Source organism: Paramisgurnus dabryanus, chromosome 3, assembly GCF_030506205.2.
Source record: "Paramisgurnus dabryanus chromosome 3, PD_genome_1.1, whole genome shotgun sequence".
In the NCBI taxonomy this organism is placed as follows: domain Eukaryota; kingdom Metazoa; phylum Chordata; class Actinopteri; order Cypriniformes; family Cobitidae; genus Paramisgurnus; species Paramisgurnus dabryanus.
In genome coordinates, this window is record NC_133339.1 from 26,181,769 (window position 1) to 26,207,453 (window position 25,685).

At 38.4% G+C, this 25,685-nt stretch overlaps 4 protein-coding genes and 2 non-coding genes across 6 annotated transcripts; 1 reads left to right on the forward strand and 5 right to left on the reverse strand.

Annotated features, from left to right (window-relative positions):
- Positions 1 to 4,965: 4,965 nt before the first annotated feature.
- On the reverse strand, positions 4,966 to 8,547 carry rpl3 (ribosomal protein L3). The gene is made up of 9 exons (XM_065273722.2): positions 8,471 to 8,547; positions 7,811 to 8,003; positions 7,400 to 7,568; positions 6,864 to 6,999; positions 6,562 to 6,748; positions 6,184 to 6,344; positions 6,004 to 6,105; positions 5,712 to 5,927; positions 4,966 to 5,084 (listed from the first exon to the last, which is right to left on the reverse strand). The coding sequence occupies exons 1-9, from the start codon at positions 8,471 to 8,473 to the stop codon at positions 5,040 to 5,042; spliced, it is 1,212 nt and encodes a 403-aa protein (XP_065129794.1). The 5' UTR covers positions 8,474 to 8,547; the 3' UTR covers positions 4,966 to 5,039.
- Positions 5,154 to 5,287, reverse strand: LOC135759073 (small nucleolar RNA SNORA54). The gene has a single exon (XR_010536639.1). It is a non-coding gene; the product is annotated as a small nucleolar RNA SNORA54 (small nucleolar RNA).
- On the reverse strand, positions 6,409 to 6,500 carry LOC135771214 (small nucleolar RNA U83B). The gene has a single exon (XR_010542864.1). It is a non-coding gene; the product is annotated as a small nucleolar RNA U83B (small nucleolar RNA).
- A 598-nt stretch (positions 8,548 to 9,145) lies between the features above and the next one.
- Positions 9,146 to 16,377, forward strand: LOC135769877 (uncharacterized). Its single transcript, XM_065279430.2, has 9 exons — positions 9,146 to 9,670; positions 10,162 to 10,368; positions 10,897 to 11,500; positions 14,473 to 14,549; positions 14,748 to 14,937; positions 15,094 to 15,215; positions 15,336 to 15,564; positions 15,687 to 15,833; positions 15,921 to 16,377. The coding sequence occupies exons 1-9, from the start codon at positions 9,377 to 9,379 to the stop codon at positions 16,169 to 16,171; spliced, it is 2,121 nt and encodes a 706-aa protein (XP_065135502.1). The 5' UTR covers positions 9,146 to 9,376; the 3' UTR covers positions 16,172 to 16,377.
- A 318-nt stretch (positions 16,378 to 16,695) lies between these two features.
- LOC135769177 (P2X purinoceptor 7-like) lies at positions 16,696 to 17,709 on the reverse strand. The gene is made up of 2 exons (XM_065278563.2): positions 17,021 to 17,709; positions 16,696 to 16,902 (listed from the first exon to the last, which is right to left on the reverse strand). The coding sequence occupies exons 1-2, from the start codon at positions 17,479 to 17,481 to the stop codon at positions 16,722 to 16,724; spliced, it is 642 nt and encodes a 213-aa protein (XP_065134635.1). The 5' UTR covers positions 17,482 to 17,709; the 3' UTR covers positions 16,696 to 16,721.
- Positions 17,710 to 21,884: 4,175 nt separating this feature from the next.
- On the reverse strand, positions 21,885 to 25,685 carry LOC135732202 (uncharacterized). Its single transcript, XM_065250095.2, has 6 exons — positions 25,662 to 25,685; positions 25,497 to 25,589; positions 24,654 to 24,725; positions 23,962 to 24,402; positions 23,744 to 23,804; positions 21,885 to 22,528 (listed from the first exon to the last, which is right to left on the reverse strand). Exons 1-6 carry the CDS (start codon positions 25,683 to 25,685, stop codon positions 22,485 to 22,487), a joined length of 735 nt encoding a protein of 244 aa, XP_065106167.2. The 3' UTR covers positions 21,885 to 22,484.

Below are 25,685 nucleotides of genomic sequence, written 5' to 3' on the forward strand. Positions count from 1 at the left end.
CCCATTTGGGTAGTTGCTGCATGTTCAATTTCAACAAATCACAACAATTTTCCTATAGGCCTTTACATTTATAAAGCGTGTGTAAGCACAGATTTGATTGAAAGTCCATATTTATAAAAAACTTTGAAGTGGAAAAGTGCTTAGCGCCACGTCAGGTTCTGAGCAGATATACGCACTTTTGCTCGTCAGATTGCTGCAGGTTTTTGGAAATATAAGCCATTCTTGCTGTTCGAAAAGGATTTGAACTTCGGCAGGCGCTCTTTTATATGTTGATGACATTAATTGGGCACTGTTTAAATGCTCAGAAACTGCTAAGATGCGCACAAGTTCAAGATCATTTGCGGTTTATAGATTTCACATCTGAAGAAAGCGCAGTCAACAATTTGATCTCTCAAGTGAAGTCAACATGAGCTCACAAGATTCTCATATTTTGGTCACGATGTGAGGTCATGGTACACTCAGAGTGAGCTCCTAATATGGTCACGATGTGAGGTCATGGTACACACAAAGTGAGCTCCTACTATGGTCACTATGTGAGGTCATGGCACACTCAATGTGCACTCTTACTATGAACTCAACATTCTGAATTCACAATAAGCTGGCATAATACTCACACCGTGAGAATCTCAGAGTATAAGAATGGTGTGATGTCACTGTGATCCTCCAATATAAACCTTTTCCTACTGAGATAGGAAGTAGAATGCCCTTGATTCTGATTGGCCAGTCGGAACATTCCAAGGTATGTTAGGTAAGGGATATATGGATATAGAGGCAGCCGGTAGTTATCGGGAAATAAGCCCCGACAGTGAAAAGGGGCTTATTTCCCGATAACTACCGGCTGCCTCTACATTATCCCGCTTATTACACGGCTACTTGCCACATAAGAAAAAAAATGGACATGAATATGAATTTGAAACATTTTATTGGCATATTTGTTTTAAATTAACATTTTTATCCTTCCGCGAAACTTTGCACAGATGCATAAAATGATCGTAATACCATATTAAGATCCTCTGCTTCATACTTGTCTGTCTCCATATTTTCTGTTTTAGCCAGTCTTTGAGAAGTTTTAATGCCCATTTTGTATTTTTTTGTGTGTTGGCTTCGTAGCTGTCATGCTCTATTTTGTCAAGTTCAGTCTCGGTAAGCTCTCTCTGTCTTGTCGTTGTTTGTTCTTCTATCCACTGTTTAAATGTTTTGTTTTTTCCGTACATGTTAAAATTAATGTCAAAATGTTGTGGTTGTCCAGTGTTTGTCACAAGATGGCGCCAAACAGAAATCTTTATTGGCGCGGAGCGATTTTAATCGTACAAGTAGTACCGGCTATGCGTTATTACTTTGGAGCGGTTATTATTTGAAAAGAACGAACCTACAAATGTCTCAACTGACCAATCAAAATCAAGCATTCCAGAGAGCCGTGTAATAATAAGGGATAATGTATAGACGGTTTCATCAGACAGTTTCATTAGTGTGGTGATGCTATTACGCATGGTCCAAACTTTACTTCCGGTTTCAGGTTTTGTTTAATGGTCTGACTAGTTGCTAATCTTAACTCTTGAACAAATACCTAATCGAAAATAACAAATGTTTTGGTTTCCTGGGTTTTCTACCTGTTGTTTATTTTGCTTGTTAAATAAACTACTTTAAAGGTGCTTTAAGCGAATTCTTGCGTTTTAGACCATAAAAATTTTTTTTGTTACATACAGCAAACATCTCCTCACTATCTGCTTGCTGCCTGTCCACTGATCAAACTGAAAAAACGCGATCTCTGTAGACAGCCCAGGCCTCGCAAACTGCAATAAAAACACAGTGGCCAAACCTAGCATCACGAAACAAAACAAAGTGTTCCAGCCAATAAACGACAAGAAGGATTTGGGGGTGGGGGTTGGGCGCGTTTATGAAAGCACGGAAGGGAGGGGGAGGGGTTAGCTACGCTCCATTTGTTTGAAAACAGTTCAAACATCAACAAAAAAGTGAAGTCACACAGATTCGCTTAGAGCACCTTTAAAAGGACTTAGCGAGGTTTACTGGAAGTTATGCGTTTCCACAAATGCCACTTGTTTATGGTGTTACTGCTGAAACCGTCTATAGGCAGCAGCAGAAATAAACCATAACAGTGTGATCAGGATTAGGATCTTGTATCGCACTGGTTGGGCTTATTCCGTGATAATACATAATCCTGCTTTTTACATGGCTATTTACCTCATAAGTAAGGTAAGTTACATTAAATATTAATTTGAAACAAATGTATTTTTAACAAATGCAGCCCTTCCGCGAGAACAATCAGGTTTTAAGATAAGACGTTCAAATGTCACAAACACACTATTTGGTTTAATTATGTAAATGTTTATATACATTTTGTGTAATATTAAATTGTACCTGTCAAAATGATTTGCAGCATCCGGGTTACCATTTGTTATTATCTGGTTGTTTTCTGGGACTAGCCGTGCACACTTGTTTGGGGGGTAGTCTTCCGCTAAAAAGACGAATTATCCTTAAAGGGGGACATATCATATCCTTAAGGGGACATATCATGAAATTTGACTTTTTCCGTGTTTAAGTGCTATAATTGTATAAATGTGAAAAAGAACAACCCAGTAACTTAGTTTTGGTAAACCATTCTCTGCAAACGTGTGAAAAAATAGGTCATTGAAATTTGGCACTCCTTGTGATGTAAGAAGGGGATAATACCGCCCCTTAATCTGCACTATCCAACCACAACACTGCCATTTAGTGCAGATATCATCATATATATAAAAATGTGTTCTGAAATGTCCCCTTTAAAATATCCAAAAAGGTAGATTGCGGCAAATTTCAAAAGTCTAATAAAGAAAAAGAAATGATTTGACAGAATACAAACCCTATAACTAACTAGGAAGATTGATTTGATAAAAAAATGGGGTACCTTTAATATAAACTACATGTGAATTTTGACGCACATAGGCCATCTACCTCACAGACACACATAACCTAAAATTGAACAGCTCATGCCATTGGTCAGAGAGGTCATGACCATCCCTTTCTTTCTAGATACAAACAGACAGCGGGACCCTCTAGTGGTGCGTTGTGAAAGTGCGGTGGTCTTCTCTCCTGCTCAAGAGTCTGGTGGTGATGATGCTGCTGCTGGCTTTAAGATTGCTGTGTCCATAGGAACCAATTCAGAATACAGATGCCACAGTGCGGTACTTGTGCATTAGGGCTGCAGTCAGGCAGACTAGCCAAGGACTGTCCACTCTGTCCTCTCTCATTTTCAAATGAAAAAAATACCTTCTTCAATTCAATTTGCCTTTTATCAAAATTGCTAATTAAAGATTAAGAAATAAATAATACTAAAGAGAGAGGGTGTGGAAGAGTGGTTTGTGTTAGAAGATAGGACAGCTGAATGCCCTGCCTGAGCTTCTTATATAAGTGCACATTGTACGGATGGCACCAATGCAGTAAGCTCACGCACTTGCCCCTCGGCCACAATGACATACTGCTTTGGCCCTTTTATCTCCACGCTTCTATTTTTTTATTATACACTTCACTTTTCTTAGTAAAATCTGGGCCTGCTCATTGTCACTCCAAGGGCATGCACCTTTTTCCCCTCTCTGATGTGTTGTTAAAATAGTCTGATGTTTAGGAAGCTTTTGCCTTTGAAAAAACCAAAAGACAAGCAACAAAAATGTGATGACAACACTTCAAGGTCTAAGCTTATCAAAATGGAACAAGTCATCTTTGATAAAGCCTTATAAATATTACCAGAAGGTTGCTGGGGCAATTCTTGTCAGGCGTGCAGAATACTTATTGTGCATACTTAACACTGTTGAGGTCTAAATAATATCTGAAGATGTTTCAGGGTTTTTAGTATGTGGTGAAGCATTTTTGCAAAGAGGTCAGATGCCTAATTAGGCGAGTTCCCTTTGGACAATGTCATAAACAAAATCCTTAATCCAGTGCTCAATTCTCAAGGACATAATCTTTAAGATATGTAAAGCAAGCCAGTGTTGCATTTCTATATGAGGCATGGAGTACAACAGGTAGTGTAGATCAGTTTCTCTCAACCTTTTAATCACCTATTGTCCACAACAACTCCAACTTGAAAAAGCGTTAATATTCTCAATGGCAATATATGCTAGAGCTCAGAGAAATGTTTTTTTGGGATCAATTTCGATTTTAAACAATTTAAGGTCTCCTAAACTCCTTTTATACTTAACGTACTGGTCTCAATTCTTAGTGACATTTAGGTACCACAGAAATGAATACACCATACAAAATTCAAGTTCCAATATGAACACAACAAATTGTGCAGGGGAAATTTCATGGATTTTTACAACTTTCTGCCATGGGGGCCAGGAGAAAGACAGGCTGAGATTTAGCTTGGTCATCTTTAACCTCATTCTGAATTAACTTCTGTCCTCTAGAGAAACCTTGTGAATGTGAAAATAGTAATTAAGGGTATATACAGCATTCATTATCGACTATGCACCTTAAGGCAAGGAATTTCACCGTCAGCAAGATCTACAAGGCCGCCATTGATTCATTTCCTGCTATGCAGCACTGCTTAACTGGATCAAACTTTCTTAGAGGTCAGCCACACAAGCTTATTATGTAAAACACTTGAAGATATGCCTAACTAATGTGGTTTAAAAACACTTTAACCCTTAGATGTGTTTTTGCAAATATAATTAACTGGACATTTAATACGATTACTGAAATAAATGCTACAGAGGTACAAGAAAAAAGCACATTTTACCCTGGACCACAAAACCAGCCATTGGGGTCTTTTGAAATTGAGATTTATACAGCCTAATTTAAGCTTCCCATTGATGTATGGTTTATTAGGAAAGGACAATATTTGGTAAAGACAATGCATTAAAATCTGGAGAAAAAAAAAGCAAAGCACTACACAAAGCATTAAATCATATTCCCCACCAAATAATTAATGCCAAGAACTCTACCTAAAAACAAATCAGGACAACACAGTCGTTTTCACGTTTTTATTAAACTCTGCAGTACTGCATAATAACACCACCACAGACAAAATGTGCATAACACACTTATGCAATTTCCTCCTTGGCAATACGGTCTTTCTTGAGGGGTCCCTGTTAAAAGAAAAAACAAATCGATTAGCAGCTGTGGTCACGCTTAAAGATAACTTAATCTAACTGGCTTCATGTCATCAGAGAGTGAACAGGGAGAAAGCACAAATGGGGCACTACTCCCCTGCCTCACTGATTTTACTTTTGCACTGGAATGGAACCCAATTCTCAGACTGATGGGCTGAAACAGGTTACGAACAGTGCATGGGGATGCACTGAAGGCACATACCCAAAACTTGCATTCTTTGACTAGTCAATGTACAATTTCATGCAATCACAACCATGAAAGCATAATCATAGGAGCAGTCTTTACAAGAGTCACACCAACCCTGTGGTAAAGTGCCTCGGGTTTATTTGCTCGAGGCTGAATGTGGGCAACTACGCAGGTGCAATATTATTCAGGATGTAAAGCACCGCTATACAGCCCAGGGCAAAAATCTTCCAATTAGACTTTAATTTAAAAAGGCAGTGCCTTAAATGGGTGCTAATGCAGTCAGACATAGGCTGGTGAAGCCTAGTAAACATACCTCAAGTCTAATATCTATAGACTATGATTGAGGATGCCTGAGGCACAGAACAGATAATCTGCTCACTGACAAATCATCTCTCCCAAAGCAGTCAAACTCTTACCATAAACACTTTCTTCTCCTCGATGGTCTGGAATCGTCCATGACCAAATTTGGAGGTGGTGTCGATGAATTTGAGGTCGATCTTTTCCTGGGCACGGCGGCTGGTCTGAACCAGAAGAGACTTGCGCAGAGTCAAAACCCTCTTCTTGGTTCCAACCACGCAGCCTTTCAGCATGAGGAAATCATTGGTCACCTCACCATAGTGCACAAAACCACCCTAATAAGGAAACAAAACAGTCAGTTTATAAGTGCTTTAGGAAGTATAGGATCAATAAAAAAAAAACTGCACTCACCAGAGGGTTGATGCTTTTGTTGGACAGATCATAGTCCGTAGCAGCGTTGTTTTTCACTACTTTGCCATCCTTTGTAAAATAGCCTGCACCAATCTTGTAGATCTAAAACAAAAGAAAAACCATGAGAAACAAGCAAAACTCATTATACCAGAAATGTAAAAATGACTCTTTAGGGCTTACCTTCTTGTTGATCTCAGTGCGGTGATGGTAGCCCTTCTGACCAGCACGAGCCACAGAGAAGGCCACACGGGCAGGATGCCAAGCTCCAATACAGGCCACCTTACGCAGACCACGATGGGTCTTGCGGGGCAGCTTCTTTGTGTGCCAACGGCTTGTCACACCTACAAAAACAAGATTGATGAGCAAGTGGCCTTGTACAAGTTCACTAACATTTTACAGTAGATGTGCTGTCAGAAGGAAGGCAGCATGGGATTTTCCTCATGCATTTCGGGCGCCATGCCTGACGCTATAATCCATGTCTTTCATCATTAAAAGCACCACATTTAATAGGTCAATTATAAATTAGACACAACTAGACATTTAAACAACATGACCTACCCTTGTATCCGTGACCCTTGGTGACACCGATAACGTCAATCATCTCATCCTGACCGAAAACGCTGGTGATGGGAACAGACTGCTCAAGTTTCTCTCTTGCCCAGTCAACCTTATCAGAGATGGTGCCTCCGTTCAGCTGAACCTCCATCAGATGAGACTTCTTTTGTCTATGGGGCAGCAGACGCATCTGCAGAGAAAAGGTGAAGATTAGCAAATCATCACAAGATACGCATTGTAATGCATAAATAAAAGCAAAAAAACCTTGCATAGAGCACCAAAGGTTTATCAGACACTCCACGTACCTGTGTGTGGGCAATGATGCGAATGACCTGGCAGTATTTCTTCATAGAGGCAAAGTCTTTCTCCAACTGCTTCTTGCCCTCTTCATCTTGCCACCTCTTGCAGTACTTCGTAAAAGCCTTCTTCTTGGACTTGTACCTGTGGATGGCAGATGGGGCCAGGGGGGCACAAAGAGAGGTTGGCACACAGTCCCTTCATAGCCTTAAAGGCCAGAGGAAGGAAACTGGGCACGGCTGCTTGCCCATCCTTATGAGAAAGGTGGGCGTTGACAGCACTAGGTCTTTTCAGCTCATGGCACGGTTTCTAAGGAGCCCTTTCCACCGGCCAGAGGAGCCCGGAGCTCATCAGGGCACAAGGCACCTGAGCGGAGCTGCACCACACCGACAAGGTTAGAATGGCTCAGAATAAACACTAAACTGTTTATTCTGGCCAACTAGTTTACGCTCCAATACATGCAATTACAACTTAATGCATAAGCAATGTAACAATTTTAGTACTGAATTCTTTTAAGGATTTGATTATAGGAGTCAAGCTTTACCAGTTTTTGTAGAAGCGACGTTTGCACTCATCACTGATGTGCTCAGCAAAGATGGTCTTGAAGGAGCGCAGACCACGAGGAGTCAAGACGTATCCAACAACACCCACAACGATCATTGGAGGAGTCTCCACAATGGTTACTGCCTCAACCACCTCCTTTTTGTTGACCTCTGGTAAGCACAAAGTAAAATATTAACTAAAGTGCAAAATAACTCTAATCTTACAAAATACAATTTTAGAACGGTTATTTAATTCACGAAACTGCTCTCAGTACTCGACATTCAGCAGGGGATTTAAAGCCCAATTATGTCCGCCCGTCGAGGAGATCATCACTGGCAGACACGTGTGTAGAAACTAAGGCCACGATAACAAACTCATTTTATTTCTCCGCAAGAAAACCCTAACGACTTACTTGAGCCAGGTCTATCGACCTCACGGACGATGTGGGTCATGCCAGCCTTGTAACCAAGGAAGGCGGTCAGGTGAACAGGTTTGCTGGCATCATCCTTTGGAAAACTCTTCACCTTGCCACGATGGCGACGGCTCCTCTTGCGGGGCAGAAAGCCCAGAGACCCGTGGCGTGGGGCCGAAAATTTACGGTGAGACTGAAAAACATGGTATAAAATGTTAGTAAGTTTTTAAATGCATTAAAATAACGGTTTAAAAACACTTAAAGGTATAAAAAGCTTCTGGCGGCGGCCATCGTACATTTCTAAAGGCCTAACGCACATGCGCAGATAGTATTACTACATAAATGCTAAAAGCGAAAATCACATCTACGAATAAAGTGGAAATGAACATTCGTAAGATTAATTAAATGTCCGAATTCGTGTTGTGTTTTATAAAACATTTAAATCATGACTCTAGTTTAGGGCTGAAAAGATCGCTGCCATTTTCCTCTACAGCTAAACAAGCATGTGCAGATAAACAGTTCAAATAGCAACATATCTAAATTATAATTACAGAAGAACATTCGTTTATGTATAACAAGTTATGTTTCGAAAAGGATGGATGGTTAATTAAACGGATGCGTTTGATAAAAGACGGATTCTCAAAGCAAGTCTACACTCACCATTTTGTCCCTAGTCCGATTGAAAGAGAGCGATGGGAAGGCGGCGCTTCCTTTTAAGGCAGTGGGGCGCTCGTACGTCATTGCGTCACCACGTACACGCCCCACTGTAGACTTTTTCGACTTCATACGGCGCTACAAGAACCAACAAGCAGATTACATCACAGTACCGCGAGAGCGAGTCGAAATCAGACGACTCCTTGTGATTCCTCGAATTGTTCTCGCGGTACTTTGATATCATCCGCTCGTCGGTTCTTGCTGCAAACAAGCCGCTTATCTATTTTATTTGTTTTTTTCTCTTATGATATCTCATTACATAAGAAATATTATTTGATTAATGTTATACTTTTGTTGGTCAAGTTTAGTATACATAAATGTAAATATGGTGATTATAAACCATTATTCCGTATTTTTCTATTAGAAGTTAAAGGACAAGTTCGGTATTTTTGACTTAAAGCCCTGTTTTCAGATTGTTTATGATGAAATAGAACGGTTTTGACTGAAATTAGGACATATGACGCTGTCCCGAGCATTTTCAGTTTCTGTGGTAGCACCCCCCCACCCACACAATGGCTTCATAGGTGCACTGGAACAATCCTTACTAAAATGCATTAAACGTTCGTTTACAAAGAGTGGTCAGGGGTGTTCACTGATATGCTCACACAAAAATCGCTGCAAAAGATGCTTTCCAACAGCTGTTTTAGCATTAGTTGTTAACTTGTGGACCTATTTTTCCAAACGCCTCACTTCCGTACATTCTTCCGCTGCGAGCTTGAATAATAGATACTCCAGCCCAGGTGGGGGCGATAATCCACCTTTGCCAATTGCGCGCAAACCACCATTGAATGAATACACAGAAAAAGCAGAAGATCGCTGTCTGAAAGCATTTGAAACAGCTAGCTAATAATAATGGGGCGATTTTGTGCAGTTCCAAAATGCGGGAAAATTCGTGGCAAAACAAGTTGTCACAGACTTCCTTTGAACAATCCGGAGAGGCTAAAGTTGTGGCTGGAATTTCTGGGGTTGGATGTGATCACACCTGTTGAGGTTCTGCAGAAAGCTGATCACCGTGTCTGCGGTCTACATTTCACTGATGAGGACTTAGCTTGCGGTCGAAAGAAATCGCCAAAAAAGTTATTTCGACTGAGAAATACAGCGGTTCCCACATTACGTCCTGGGACGACAGAGTTGGAAGAACTTGGGGTAAGCTTGACATTTTTGTAATGTAACGTTTGTAACAGGCGGAAAATGAACGTATTTGTTATGTCCATAACCTGTCATGTTCATAACATCATAAAAGCCTAAGACTAACCCTAGCCTACATGAAAAAATTTACATGATTTTGTGCGTTTACTATTTTTTGGCTGTGGAACTTTCATGATGAAAACGTAACGATTCACGTAGGCTATCATTAACAGCATGCAAGTTCCAAGACATTTTAGCATTAGCCATGGACGTGACAATAAGGAATTGCCATACTATTATGTCATATGAAGTCAGCTCCGATGTGTTGGCCCAGAATAGCATATACTTTTTATAGCTCATACATTGTGGTGCTAATGTACTTTCTCTGTCAAATACCCCTGTGTGACTTCCAAAAACTAACGCTGGCAAGTTGTAAGTGTTTGGCATACATTTAAAAACAATGAATAGTGGTATAACATTGAATATTTGTGATTTGTGCTGTATTGCAGGCTGTTGGTGGTGTTGAAGTGAAACCTCACATTTTCAAAGTGCCACAGTCAACTCCTGTGAAGGAACCAAGCACTGGCAGGCCTTTATCCTTCTGCAGTGGGATGCCTTTGCTTCTTACCAGCCCACAAGGTTATCAGAAGTCAAGGAAGTCCCTATCTGGCACGTATCTTGCCTACACTGCTTTTGGGGAGAGTTCAACTCTGGCTGTAAGATATTTCTGTCTTTTGTCTAACTATACAATCCAGAAGAAAAATAATTGTACTAAAAATATACTTTAAAAAAGTGTACTAAGTATATTTTCTACATTTTGTACTATTTTCATCAAATCAAGTATAGTTAAGTGTATTCAATTATGTATTAACTTCAGCTTAACATCTATATGACTACACTTCAAGTGTAAATAGTATACTAATATGGAACACTTAGTATAGTACAATTGCATTGTTTTGCCATTCTAATGGAAATACACTTACAAAGGCATTGCAGCGCAAATTATAGTTGTGTTAAAGTCAATTTTGTGCATACACTAAAAGTATACTTTTAAAATGTACATATTAAATACTCTCTAAATAAAGCACAACAAGTAGAAGCATACTTGTTTTATACTTCATGTACTTTAATCATATTTCTAATACACTAAAGTATACTACTTTTTTACCTGGGATTATTTACTTACAATAATTTGTCAATACTTGCTTGAAAATCTAAAGCTCCATTATTACACTTCTCAACAGTCAGGCGAATTTCAGACTGAGATGGCAATATTGGACACCAGCATCACTTCAGTCTACAGCGATGACGAGAAAGACATGACTTTTAGTCTGTCCAGCAAACAATCCACCTCCAGTACTGCATCTAGTTCAGTATCAAGTCCCTCAGAAACACAATCTGAATGGGATGATAGTAAATGGATAGTCAATGAGTCACATCTCATGAAGCTATTCAGGACCTGTCACAAGTGTGGTGTAGCCATCATTGATAAGAAAGTGAACAAATTGGGAAGCCAAATAAAAGTGCAGTGGACCTGTCTGAATGCCCACCATGACACGTGGGCATCATGCCCAGATGTTGGAGGAATGGGAGAGAATAACCTGCTTGTACCAGCAGCTGTTCTGTTTACCGGAACAACATTCACCGAAATCCACGAGTGGGCCAGACTGTTGAACTTACAGATTCCAAAGAAGACCCAGTACTACTCTGTCCAGTCAAATTACTTGTTTCCAGTGATACATCAGGCTTACAAGGAACATCAACAGAACCTAATACAGCGGATCATGCAATTGAAGGCGGAAGGCAAACCGGTTGAACTGTGTGGAGATGCCAGATCTGATTCACCAGGTAACATATTGGTATTGTTGGTATTTCAAATTGAATGTAATTGTTAGAGCTGGGCACAGATTAATATAGGTTAATCTCATACAAAAAAAAGTATTTTTTTGCATAATATATGAGTTTGTGCTGTGTGTAATAATTATGTATATATAAGTACACACACATTCAATTCAATTCAATTCAATTCAATTTTATTTATATAGCGCTTTTCACAATTGTTAATTGTTGCAAAGCAGCTTTACATGAGTAGATGTAGAGGAGAACATTGAAAATCAATACATAGTATAAGAAGTAGAATATAGCGGCTAAGGATAAAAAACCGTGTAAGCGAGCATATTAATAATGTAACGTATACAGTAAAGTGCTAAGTTAAGCCAAAGTTGGCTGACTCTCCCTGGGACTAAAAAACCCCCTAGGAGAAAACCCAATGGGAAAAAATCCTAGAAGGACAAAAAACCCTAGGGAGAGATTAATATTTATATTTATAATATATAGACACGGTAGGGATAGGAAGCGTGTAAGCGGATTAAACTGGTTCAGCCGGTGGCCGTTGGTCGCGCATCGATTTGGCGTCACGTTGAAGGACAGCCAGTTGATTAGTGGTGCGATGACCTTCACAGCAACAGGAACTGGGTCTGTTTGTCTCATTGTCCTCAGAGTCGAGGACGAGACAGGGAGACAAAAACAGAATTCTATTAGCGTAGGGGCCGTTCGCATGTAATGCAAGTGTCATACATTATAGTGGTTCAATTCAGCTCGGTTCCAGACAGGCTAACTATTGCGGCAAGAGTAAATTACCCGTATGAGGTATGTGAGTGCTTTGTTCTAGACAAAATAACTACTGCGGGAAAAGTACATTTACTGGACATTCTATGTGAATGCTTTGTTAAAGAAGAATGTCTTAAGTTTAGATTTAAATTGATCGACTGTGTCTGATACTCGAACATTATTTGGTAAATCATTCCAGAGCTTAGGGGCTAAGTAGGAAAAGGATCTACCACCTTTAGACACTTTTGATATTCTAGGGATAATTAAGTAACCCGAATTTTGTGATCGCAGTTTACGTGGTGGATTGTATTCTGATAGTAGTTCTTTTATATACGAGGGCGCTAGGCCATTTAAGGCTTTGTAGGTGATTAGTAATATTTTAAATTGTATGCGATATTTAACTGGTAGCCAGTGTAAAGATGCCAGAATTGGACTAATGTGGTCATACTTTTTAGATCGAGTAAGCACTCTTGCGGCGGCGTTTTGAACCAGCTGTAGCTTGTTTACCTGATTTGCATGGCATCCCCCGAGTAACGAGTTACAATAGTCTAATCTAGAGGTCATAAAAGCATGGATAAGCTTTTCTGCATCTGATGCAGACAGCATATGGCGTATTTTTGAGATATTTCTAAGATGGAAAAATGCTGTGCGGCAGACGTTGGAGATATGACTATCGAAAGATAGATTGCTGTCAAACATTACGCCTAAATTCTTAACCGTGGAAGATGGCACCACCGTGCAGCCATCTATGGGCAACTTGTAATCTGACATATTATGTTTGGAGCGATTTGGTTCAATAATAAGTATCTCTGTCTTATTGGAGTTTAGCATAAGAAAGTTATGTGCCATCCAGTCCCTAATATCACTAATGCAGTCTGTTAGCTTAGCAAACTGGTGGGTTTCGCTAGGATGTGACGAGATGTAAAGCTGGGTATCATCCGCATAGCAGTGAAAACTTATGTTATGTTTCCTGATAATGTCTCCAAGAGGTAACATATATAACGAGAATAGGATAGGGCCTAGAACTGATCCCTGAGGTACGCCGTATTTAACGGGGGAGTGATGTGACTCTTCCTCATTTACATAAACAAAGTGATATCGATTGGTTAGATACGATCTAAACCAGGCTAACGCCTGACCACTGATGCCAACATAGTTTTCTAGTCTATTGAGTAGGATTCTGTGATCTATTGTGTCAAAGGCTGCACTAAGGTCTAGTAATATAAGGATTGAGATTTCACCACGATCGGATGTTAATAGGAGGTCATTTGTAACTCTAAGCAGCGCTGTCTCTGTGCTATGGTGGGGCCTGAATCCTGATTGGAACTTTTCATATGTATTATTATTCGCTATGAATGTGCGTAGCTGGCTTGCCACTATTTTTTCTAATATTTTAGAAAGAAAAGGTAGATTTGAGATTGGTCTAAAGTTATTAAGATCTCCCTGGTCAAGGTTTGGTTTTTTAATGAGCGGTCTAATAACTGCTAGTTTGAAAGCTGTTGGAACGTATCCTAATTCTAGCGATGAGTTAAAGATATTTAGTACCGAGTCGGACACTACATGAAATACCTCTTTTAGTAATTTTGTGGGAATGGGGTCTAATATACAGGACGATGATTTAGATGACGTTACTAATTTAGAGAGCTCTTCTATTGTAGTAGGTTTAAATGACTCAAGATGTTCGTATGATAATCTAGTGGTAAATGTACTATTGGGTTGAGTGGTGGCTGCTTGCGTAGTTTCTATGTTTTCCCTAATAGAAATAATTTTGTTAGTAAAGAAGTTCATGAAGTCGTTACTATTGTGTTGGAATTTACTATTGGTTTCTGTTTGTTCTTTGTTTCTAGTCAGTTTCGCAACTGTGCTAAAGAGGAAACGAAACATTCATGTATATATTTAAGAAACATTTACATGTGTATATATATTTATATTTTTATATATTCTATATTATATATAAATAAAAAATATATACATAAAACATTTCTTAAATGTATACATATGTATCTGTGTGTGTTTACATATACATAATATTTACACACAGCACAAACTTATATATTATGCAAAAAAAACTTTTATTTTGTATTAGATTAATCTAATACAAAATCTAGATTAATCTAGGCCCAGCTCTAGTAATAGCACAAAAGCACGGATAACTTTTATGTTTCTGTTACTGCTGGTTGGCTTACACAGAATATTGTTTAATTTTACAGGCCACAGTTGCAAATACTCCACATACTCGTTCCAGCTTCTCTCCACTGCTGAGATTATTCATTTTGAATTACTACAGGTAGGTTTTACAAACTAATCAAGGATTCCGTGGGGAAAAAACAAGATTGGATTATTATACATATGTATTATACATTTATGATTATACATATTTTACCCACAGGGCATTGACGGAGCATTGTCATGTACACAAAGTTTTGTGTAAATCTAATAATGACTTATTCATTTATTTATCTGTATCTCTCCTGTCACTGTGCAGGTGACTGAAGCCAGCAGTTCGGTTGCCATGGAGTCAGAAGGTTTTAGAAGGGGTCTCAATGAGCTGCTGTATAAGGAGGGACTGGACATTGACCTCATCGCCACAGACCGGTCCCCATCAGTAAGAAAAATTATGCGAGAGGAATTTCACCAGATCCACCACGAGTTTGATCCTTGGCATGTAGCTAAAGGTAATTGTTCTCACAAAACATTGTCTATTGAGGCTGACACAAGTAGCATCGTCAGTACGAGACTAATAACATTTACTTTGCCACTGCCACCACGTTATACTGTGAATGAACATGCATCTAAAATCTGTTCTTTGTTCTGATTGCACATACACACAGGCATAAAGAAAAAACTTGTGCAGCTTTCAAACAAAAGGGACAACCATGATCTACAGGGCTGGATACGCTCGATAATAAACCATTTTTGGTTTTCGTGCGCCACTTGCGGTGGGAGTGCAGAGGTAATCCCCCCAACATCTTGATTACAAGGAAGACATGTAATGATTATATACAAGTGTGAACATGCTGTTATGACCGTCTAGCATTCCAATACCTGTGTTACAATATAATTTGTTTTGTAGCAACTGACACAACGGTGGACTTCACTTCTCCATCACATCTGTGGGGAGCATGAATGGGATGAAGATGGTGAAAAAAAGACATGTTTCCACGCCCCACTAAGCCTAGATGAGCAACTGAGGAAACGCTGGCTCCAACCACAGTCCCAAGTTTTCAAGGGTCTACAGGCAATTGTCGAGGACAAAAGACTTTTGAAAGATCTACAGCAGTTGACACAGTTTAAACATACTGGTATGTTGCCTTATGACATATCTAATGAAAAATGCACACGTATGTCATTATTAATTTTTTGATAGGTCTGTCCTGGGTAATACAGACGTCTATAAGATTACCATGATGGCATTTCTTTTCAGGGGCTCTGGAGGTGTTTCACAATGCCATGCTGAAGTACTTGCCCAAAAGACTGCATTTTGCATATGAGACGATGGTTGCTCGAACAAAACTGGCCATCATGGACAACAACTTTAAAGTTGGCAGAGAGCAGGCAGTGACTGCACAAGGTATAGTAGAATAATATACAGCTTATTTGAACATTTTTGTGAATGCGTTTTTGTGATAATAACTAGGTGTAACGTTTGACACTACAGGAACTACAAGATACAGTCTTTCATTTAAAAAACAGAGCAAGGACTGGATAGTCAGGAAAATCTATGAGCCAACCAGTCAGACCTTCACCAACAGCCTTGTGGAACGTGTGTTGGCGAGAAGGCAGAACCAAACAGCTGATGACCGACCACATTTTCATCAGCCTCCAAATATTGCTTCTAAGCCGAGACCCCTTAAAGAGGATGCCATTCAGAAGCACCGAAGTAGATTTCCTGAACAGTCTGACAGTTAAAATCTGCAGGATCTACACTGAGGGCAATTGTGCAGGGTATTTCTAATTGTCAGCAAAATTATGTAAATAGTTCAAGAGTTGGCTAATTGTGAAGTGTTCATATTTTTTATAAGAAATACTGTAAGTGTTGTATAAAAAAACTTTTATTTTAACAAACTGTGTTGCATATTTTTAAAAAATGCAAAACTTTTTTTTAATAAAAAACAAGAACTTTTATTTCAACATACAGTGTTTTGTGGTTTATACACTACATTCTGAACAGGGGGTATGTGGAAACTGGATGGTAAATCTGTTGAAGACAAGAAATGTGTGTTTAGTAATTACCAATTTCATAAGACATAATTGAAAAGGTGGGACATGCTCTCACATACCTTATTGATGTGTTCAGGACACACTATCTTGCGATGTTCATGAAGCAGATGAAGAACAGGGGGTAGCAAGGACCTGAATAGTACAATTGCTGAAGAGAAAAAATGTCTGTAAGTAATTAGGCTAACTATTTTGACACCGTGAACTTGGACTAGGCTAGGCTAGTGCAATGAAATAGAGTTCAGAACACAGCCTCTATCTCCCCTTCTTTGAATCCTGTGTACTGTTCAGTGGGGGATGGGAACGCATCTCTCACGGCCCACACAACACAGCTGGGCAGAACGACTCGATTGCCACGTCCCAGTTGTTGACCCTTGAGGGCCCACTCCAGAACCACTCTGTATGACACCATTCGTAACTGTCTGATAGTAACGTGGAAATTACGTAATTTATCAGCAAATCATAAGTGGGATATACAATAGCAATAAGTTACTCTAGATAACAAATTTACTGATCAAGAATTATTCTAAGTTTACTTACCGATCTGATAACTGGCCATTCAACCCCTCTGGTCTAGGACGCTTTTTCCAATTAAGTTTCGGGACATAAAAGAATGTCTCTATAACCGGTCTCTGGAGCAAATCCCGAACATCACGATCTGTGACACAAGTCAGCGAGACCTCGGTTTCGTCGACGGATACGTTTAGATTCTCCATCCCCTCTGTAAACAGTAAGTCCCATTCGGTGCAGCACAAACTCTCCTCTTCTGTAGGCATTTGTTTACACTTTCGACAGGAACACCACCAAGTGCCTGTAAGCCTTGAGACAACAGCAGCTTCGGCAACAGGCGTAACACTGGACTCCTTGGACAAATGCAGCTCAAACTCTGCCTTTCTTTGCAGGAATTCTTCCTCTGAATATTCAGGTTCAAACCTGTAACCGACTCCATCAAAATCGACCTCAAAACCCTCATCCTCCCATTCAAATGTCTCGGAATCCATTTCCAAGTTGACATAGATAACCGATCTTTTAAAAATGTTTGGATAGCGAGCCTACGATACCACGACTGTAAAAAAAACTACAAAAAGACTACAAACGCGCCCATTTCCGTTTCCGGCGGCGGAGTACCTCACAGCGCATCTAATACAAGTCAATGGAGTCGGACAAAACTACGATAAAACCTGTTGGAAAGCGCCTTTTGCAGCGATTTTTGTGTGAGCATATCAGTGAACACCCCTATGGGGTGCCAATTGTAAAGTGGCGCATACTCAAAATATCAGCAACATTTTGTCACATTTAGCTTCAAACAATGTTTTAAAAAACTGGTATTAATTTTTGACTTTCACTTTTTAGCACATTTACAAAATTATTTGTCAACTTAGAGATATTTTAAATAGTTAAATGTAAATATTAAATGTTACATCTAAATGTTAAATGTTAAATCTAAATATAAATGTAAAATCTAAATGTTAAATCTAAATATAAATGTTAAATCTAAATCTAAATGCTAAATCAAAATCTATATATAAATGTAAAATCTAAATGTTAAATCTAAATCTAAATGTTAAATATAAATGTTAAATATAAATGTAAAATCTAAATGTTAAATCTAAATGTTAAATCTAAATCTAAATGCTAAATCAAAATCTAAATATAAATGTAAAATCTAAATCTAAATGTTAAATCTAAATGTTAAATATAAATCTAAATGTTAAATATAAATCTAAATGTAAAATCTAAATGTTAAATATAAATATAAATGTTGAAATTAAATGTTTCGGGTGAAACTAAATATTTAACTAATATGCTAATTCAAAATGCCGCTAACCGGAAGTGCCAAAATAAAAGCTCGAGGAGGCCAGTGTGTGTGTTTATAGCATCGTGTCAAATAAGTAACGAATAAAAACCATCTCATTCGAGGAAATTGACTCTTGGACATGGATTATCGTGATAATAACTATTTAAAATAATAATCACGTTTGGAGAAACTGTATTTGAGGAGTAGGCAAGTGTCATTTTTATGAAAAGTGCGGGACCTGTAGCAATAATAATAGCCAGCCACGAGGGGTCTCACTTTGACTGAATTTTATGTCCTCGCTCATCATGTCATCACTCTGTCATGTTCGCATGCTTAATTGCCAGCAAGAGCCTGTATCCCCGCCCGCCCCGACCAGGTACGGTAACCGTTAACGTTACTGTCGTTCAAAATGTCCAACGAATGAGAATGAGAGCATCGGCAGAGCCGTCCTGGCGGCTATCCAAAATGTTTCAACAACGACAACAACCGCCTCCGGGCCACCACATGCCACCACATCGGTAAGTACGTTTTTCAAACCACGTAGCATTAGATTTTTTTGTAAAGGTTAACTTAACTAAACTAGCAAAAGAGATTTGTTACTAGCAACAAATGAACTTTATGTGTAGCACATGTGTTTCTATAAAGCGTAAAACTCACACGTTTAACGTGAGTGACGCAGTAAACCATGGTTTTATTGTGGTAAAAGTGTAGTAACCATGTTTACATGGTTTAACTATGGTTTTGGAAAACCATGGATGTCAAACCCATGGTTATTTTGTGGTTACTACGGTTTTACCACAGTAACCATGTTTTTCTGGTTTTAACCGTAGTAAAACCATGGTTAATTTTCGTTAGGGTAAGATTATGTGAAGATTTGCTGAGCAGCAAAGCATGATTCATTAGATAATTTAGCATTACAGCTACAGAGGCTACTTCTCACCTTACAAATTACACTAAATTGTTGGTCAAATGGAAATCTCTCTGTCCTCAGTCAGACATCTCACCTTGGCTTAACTTACCTGTTGACCTTTACTCACAAGATAAAACCATTCTCTGCTTGGCTAGAGAGAGAGAAATGCTGATGAAGGACAGCGGCAGTCATAATGATAAAGACATTTAATTTAATGTGAATAAGGTACCAGAGACAGAGTGTATTCTGTAAAAAAGCATATAATGTATCTCTTTTTGTTTCCGTTACCAATCTCAACCATGACCTTTGACTGCTGAGCATGTAAACATTAAAAACACATGAAATATAATGTTGCTAATATTTGCTAATGTCTCTTCAGGTTCCCACCACTTACAATTACACACCGGGGCCAGCCACACCCACCACCTCCACTGGGACATCATACCGCTCGGTATACTTGCATGTAACTTAGCTGGCTGTTTGTTTGTTTTTTGTTTTGTTTTTTGTGTGGTGTAATGTTTCAGGATTAGTTCCAATCATGATGGCATATTTTACACAACACTAACATGTGACAAGAAGATAACGTCTTTGGTATTTTGTTTATATTTTAAAACCCCTCAGGGCTCTAGCACCAGCGTTACCACACCTTTACCAGCAACAGACTTCGCTCCAGTGACCTGTCTGTCAGTAAGTACTCATTAATAATCATGTTCATATTTGTTTGATTTATTTCTCATTTACCACTCAGTAACTTCTCATCTTTTGATTGTCTATTTTATTTAAACATTCCTTAAATAAATGTATAGTACAATCTATATTTTTCTTTAGTCAGAAAGATAATAAGTGGATGTGAATGCTCATCTGTTATAATGTCTATAATTCTCTCTTGAATAACCCTTTTTTGTTATAGCTACATTCCAAATGTCATTTTCTTTGGTGTGTTCTAGAATGACTACCAAGGAAGACATCAGATTTCCAAAGAGGAGCTTGAACATGTTCTTTCACTGAAAACCACCTTTACAGAAGCGGCATCTATTCCTTCAATCTCAAGGCCAACTTTCTACAAGTTACTGCAAGACTATAATATCCCAACATCAAAATTTAAGAGCATCAGTGATCAACAGTTGGATCTTGAAGTGTCACACATAAAAACTGAACACCCAAATGTTGGAGAAGTGATGCTTATGGGGCATCTCCGCTCCAAAAACATTGTGGTTCAAAGACAACGTGTAAGAGATTCTCTGCGAAGAATGGACCCAATTGGTGTCCTAGCCAGGAGAAGAACAGCAATAGCTCGGCGAGTATACTCTGTCCCCCATCCAAATTTCATATGGCATGTAGATGGAAATCATAAGTTGATTAGGTGGAAATTAGTTGTTCATGGTGCCATAGACGGCTACAGTAGGATGTTGATGTTTCTTCACTGCTCCAACAATAATCGTGCTGAAACTGTTAAAGACCTCTTTACTGCAGCTGTTGGACAGTTTGGCAGACCACTGCACATCAGGACTGATCACGGAGGAGAAAACGTTCAGATTTGGGAGGACATGCATGCGAGCAGGGGGGAAGGCTCTGTGTTAACAGGAAGGTCTGTACACAACCAGAGGAAAGAGGGTTTAATCGAGACTTGAACAAAAACTGCAGCCATGTTTATGCACCCATTTTTTATGAACTGGAATCCCTGGGTATCCTAGACATTGACAATGCAACAGACCTATTTTGTCTCCATTATGTCTTTCTACCCCGAATCAACCGCACTTTGGAGGAATTCAAAGCTGGATTTAACAATCACTCTATATCATCTGAAGGAAATAGAACACCAGTTCAGCTTTTTACTCTGGACAATGATTTGCCTCATTTTCACAACCCAGAACGCTCAACAGCAGGGGTAGTTTTTTGTTCCTCACACAACTATCAAAGAGGATTTTCCCCATTGAATGATAGGGATTTGCAAGAACTGAATGCTGCCATTAACCCTCTTCAAAATGACAACAACAATGGCAAAACATTGTTTCAGAGAACACAACAGTTTATTTTTGATAAACTCGTAAATGTGTGACTTCAGCATAACATGGACAACTGGGTAACACTAGCCTTTTTGTACTTTCAAAAGTACACAACACAAATATTGATGTTTTGTTGTGCTTCTTGAACTACAAGATTTAAAACCTCTTGCCAGCATATAGATGTTTGAAAAAAGACAGTATTGATACATAACTGATTTCCACTACATTGTTCTTGTTTTTTTAAAGTACCTAAATATGCAAAGTAAAAGTACTCAATGAAGTAAAACAATACCTGTCAGTGTTTTATAATATCTTATATATTACATACATAACTAGTGTATTATTATGATGTATCTCTGAGAAGATGGCTGTTCATAAGGTAAGATTTTTCTTTTATCCAAAACGTTTTGTAAAGTGATTGTTTGAGGAGTGTGAATTTTTTCAACATATGAACAAATACATTCTTCAGTTTATCACAAAACATTCAACAGCAATAAATCTAAATATGCCAGGCTTTCGATGGTGAGGAGGGGAATTAAAAATTGTAATCTGAAAAGTACTTCAAATTTCTATGGAATTATTTTAAATAAATGTACATAGTTTATTCCTTCACTGCTGTTTCATTAAAAAAACTGTTAATTAAATTCATCAACAATCATTGTTAAAAAAAAAACCACACACATAACAAGGTTAAAGAAACTACATTTGAAATTTATTATTACTGCGACGATTGATTCCATATCTTTCCAATCATACAGTTCAAAATCTTACAGTATAAAGAAGGGTCAGATAGTCCTCACAGAGGTAAAAAAAAAATTTGTAAGAAAACAGGGCGAAGTGTGGAGCAAGATGGAACAACACAAGCTTAAGTATTTCTTTTTAAGATTTCTTGTGTACTGCAATTAAAACCATTGCTTTAAAACATGGACAAACTATGTCGTTTATGAACAAACATGTGGAGCCCTGCACTAAACAGTGGTGTATTACACTGCAGGGGTTCTTTAACAAATTAACTGTTTGTTTAAATGGTGCTGAATAAAGATCCATTCATTAGTGCTACTAGGAAGCAGTAGTTAAATTCATCATCATCAGCCATTGTTTTTGCGTTTACAAAAAGGTGAAGCTCATTTGCACAAGTGTGCGCAATGGGAAGATGTTTTTTTTCATCATGAATAAACATTAATTTAGGAGATGGATGAAAGCCAATGGCTGGGACTTTGCTGCTCCCTGTAGCAAATGCCAGGATGTGACCAGGTCTCAAAGTCTTCAGGAATGCCTCCTCACTGTTGGTTAGAGTCCTGTCCCCGTACTGTATGTGTCTCTCAGCTCTTTATCTAAAAGCAAAGGGATACAATTGTTGACTTGAGACAGTAAAATACTCAGGTTTAAAGGGATAGTTAACCCAAAAACGAAAATTCTGTCATCATATACTCATTCTCATGTTGTTAAAGACCAATATAAATTTCTTTGGTCTAATGAACACAGAGCAAGATATTTTGAGAAATGTTTGTAACCAAACTGTTCGTGGACCCCATTTACTTCCATTTTTATATAATTTTTCCATTTTAAATGTTGACAGAATTTTCATTTTTGAGGTAACTATCCCTTTAAGAAAGCCTGACTCAATAAATTAATGAGTGACTAATAGATTACTGTATAGGTATTTTGGTGAAAATTTTATTCTGAAAAGCAATTAGATAACATCTCTATTCTTGTTTGTGGTACATAAACATTAGATAGGCACAGCTTCATGGGTTGTAAGAAATAAAATAAATTTGTAAGTTTCCTGGATTTGTCTGGTTGATAATATACTGAATTACAAATAATGAGTTTGGTTCCAAAATGCAATAAATTCATTTTGACTAATTTCGGTAAAAATGTGTTTTCTATAACAAGAAAGTGACATGATGAAAACCCCTATTTTCTGTTACAAACTTTCACATAGCATCTTTAGGTTATACAAACATAAAAAATTCAAATCCATAATTTGATTTTCAAAGATTTATTATAAACTTCTTTTTTCCACAAACTGCAATAAATCCATCAATATAATAATATATATTAATGTTCATTCATCTTTGCCATGTTAAATTCATTTAGTTTTTCATTTACAACTGATTTAAACGTTTAAATAAACATTAATGGCATCAACCAAAACACTTTTTCATATTAAGAACACTCATTGCTTGCTTGGGATGTCGTCGTTTAACTTTTTTGCCAGCCATCAGCTGTAAAATGTTTGGTCCTGCTCGATTTTCGTTGGCTTTGCATAAAATAAAAGTTTTTATAAGATCACCTGGGGTCAAGGTGTTAGCATGAGAGACCTTGATGCTGTCGGGCGAACAAGCACCCGGCAATTTTTGTCTCCTAATACTTTACGTGAGAGGCACTTGGATGTTGATGGCTGACATTTCTTCCCCTCCACAGAAAACCACCACAGGTTTATCAATGCTATTAAAGTGTTATTTCGTTTTTGTTTGTTTGTTGATCACGAAGTACATAGTAGATGAGGAAAACAACGAAACAACATTACAAATTCTCAAACCCACCTCTCTTTCTCGAGCCCACAGGACTTTCAAAGTCACTATCGGAGAGTTCCTCAGGTTCCTCCTGGAGAAAAAAAGTGATAAATAATACATCAAGCAAGTGGTAGTTAAGTATTTAACACCGAGTTAACCTAAAAAAAATTAGAAGCAAAATAAGCAACATAAATATTTTTACTTCTAACACATTGAAATGCTGCCCATAACTGAAACCCTGTACTGACATGTAAACTGTTTAACTGTACAGGTATGTTTATTGATGCCATTAAATAGAGACAAGTGGCTGAACTAATCGAGGCAACTTCTTTTCCACCCCACAGAAAACTGCTTGAGACATTTGGTTTCATTAGTCTTTTGCATCCCTTGACTGTACTCAAATACTCGAATGGGAAAGACTGGCCCATAGACAATGCAAACGTTCTTCTGAAAATGGCGGTCATTTCTTCTTTAAGTTGTGCTTCAGACCAGTCAGATGTAAAGGAGATCTTCCCAATAAGGCCATTGCGTGCTAAATTTGCTCTTGAGTCTCCCCTTGGAATGCGGAATGTTGATGCTGACGAAAAAGGCAAGCACACAACATCTCTTGTATAATGTTTGCAGGCTTTGTTTTTTCTGACAAAACGTGAGTGTGTAGCAGTCCTTTGATGAACTGATGAAAAGGGAACCTGAAATCAATGAAAACAGAGACACTTGTGCATTACAAGAGAGCAATTCGTTTTCGTTAATTGTGAATGCAAACCAACTAACTGATGGTGGTTCATTAAACTTTTTTTGTCAATAAGCAATTTATTAAATCAAAACACTGGTGTTGGGTAAAATATGCCATCATGATTGGAACTAATCCTGAAACATTACACCACACAAAAAACAAAACAAAAAACAAACAAACAGCCAGCTAAGTTACATGCAAGTATACCGAGCGGTATGATGTCCCAGTGGAGGTGGTGGGTGTGGCTGGCCCCGGTGTGTAATTGTAAGTGGTGGGAACCTGAAGAGACATTAGCAAATATTAGCAACATTATATTTCATGTGTTTTTAATGTTTACATGCTCAGCAGTCAAAGGTCATGGTTGAGATTGGTAACGGAAACAAAAAGAGATACATTATATGCTTTTTTACAGAATACACTCTGTCTCTGGTACCTTATTCACATTAAATTAAATGTCTTTATCATTATGACTGCCGCTGTCCTTCATCAGCATTTCTCTCTCTCTAGCCAAGCAGAGAATGGTTTTATCTTGTGAGTAAAGGTCAACAGGTAAGTTAAGCCAAGGTGAGATGTCTGACTGAGGACAGAGAGATTTCCATTTGACCAACAATTTAGTGTAATTTGTAAGGTGAGAAGTAGCCTCTGTAGCTGTAATGCTAAATTATCTAATGAATCATGCTTTGCTGCTCAGCAAATCTTCACATAATCTTACCCTAACGAAAATTAACCATGGTTTTACTACGGTTAAAACCAGAAAAACATGGTTACTGTGGTAAAACCGTAGTAACCACAAAATAACCATGGGTTTGACATCCATGGTTTTCCAAAACCATAGTTAAACCATGTAAACATGGTTACTACACTTTTACCACAATAAAACCATGGTTTACTGCGTCACTCACGTTAAACGTGTGAGTTTTACGCTTTATAGAAACACATGTGCTACACATAAAGTTCATTTGTTGCTAGTAACAAATCTCTTTTGCTAGTTTAGTTAAGTTAACCTTTACAAAAAAATCTAATGCTACGTGGTTTGAAAAACGTACTTACCGATGTGGTGGCATGTGGTGGCCCGGAGGCGGTTGTTGTCGTTGTTGAAACATTTTGGATAGCCGCCAGGACGGCTCTGCCGATGCTCTCATTCTCATTCGTTGGACATTTTGAACGACAGTAACGTTAACGGTTACCGTACCTGGTCGGGGCGGGCGGGGATACAGGCTCTTGCTGGCAATTAAGCAT

Excerpts from the sequence above, each read along its gene's own strand:
- rpl3 (XM_065273722.2), bottom strand. Across the intron at positions 6,106-6,183 it reads GCACTGAGATCAACAAGAAG|ATCTACAAGATTGGTGCAGG; the intron begins GTAAGCCCTAAA and ends CTTTTGTTTTAG. Across the intron at positions 5,085-5,711 it reads AGGAGAAGAAAGTGTTTATG|GGACCCCTCAAGAAAGACCG; the intron begins GTAAGAGTTTGA and ends TTCTTTTAACAG.
- LOC135769877 (XM_065279430.2), top strand. The coding sequence starts at position 9,377 with ATGGGGCGATTTTGTGCAGTTCCAAAATGCGGGAAAATTCGTGGCAAA. Across the intron at positions 9,671-10,161 it reads CAGAGTTGGAAGAACTTGGG|GCTGTTGGTGGTGTTGAAGT; the intron begins GTAAGCTTGACA and ends GCTGTATTGCAG. Across the intron at positions 15,216-15,335 it reads CTTGCGGTGGGAGTGCAGAG|CAACTGACACAACGGTGGAC; the intron begins GTAATCCCCCCA and ends TTTGTTTTGTAG.
- LOC135769177 (XM_065278563.2), bottom strand. The coding sequence starts at position 17,481 with ATGGATTCCGAGACATTTGAATGGGAGGATGAGGGTTTTGAGGTCGAT. Across the intron at positions 16,903-17,020 it reads AATGGCCAGTTATCAGATCG|ACAGTTACGAATGGTGTCAT; the intron begins GTAAGTAAACTT and ends CGTTACTATCAG.
- LOC135732202 (XM_065250095.2), bottom strand. The coding sequence starts at position 25,685 with ATGCTTAATTGCCAGCAAGAGCCT. Across the intron at positions 25,590-25,661 it reads TTAATTGCCAGCAAGAGCCT|AATGAGAGCATCGGCAGAGC; the intron begins GTATCCCCGCCC and ends CCAACGAATGAG. Across the intron at positions 22,529-23,743 it reads TGTGGGCTCGAGAAAGAGAG|ATAAAGAGCTGAGAGACACA; the intron begins GTGGGTTTGAGA and ends CTTTGCTTTTAG.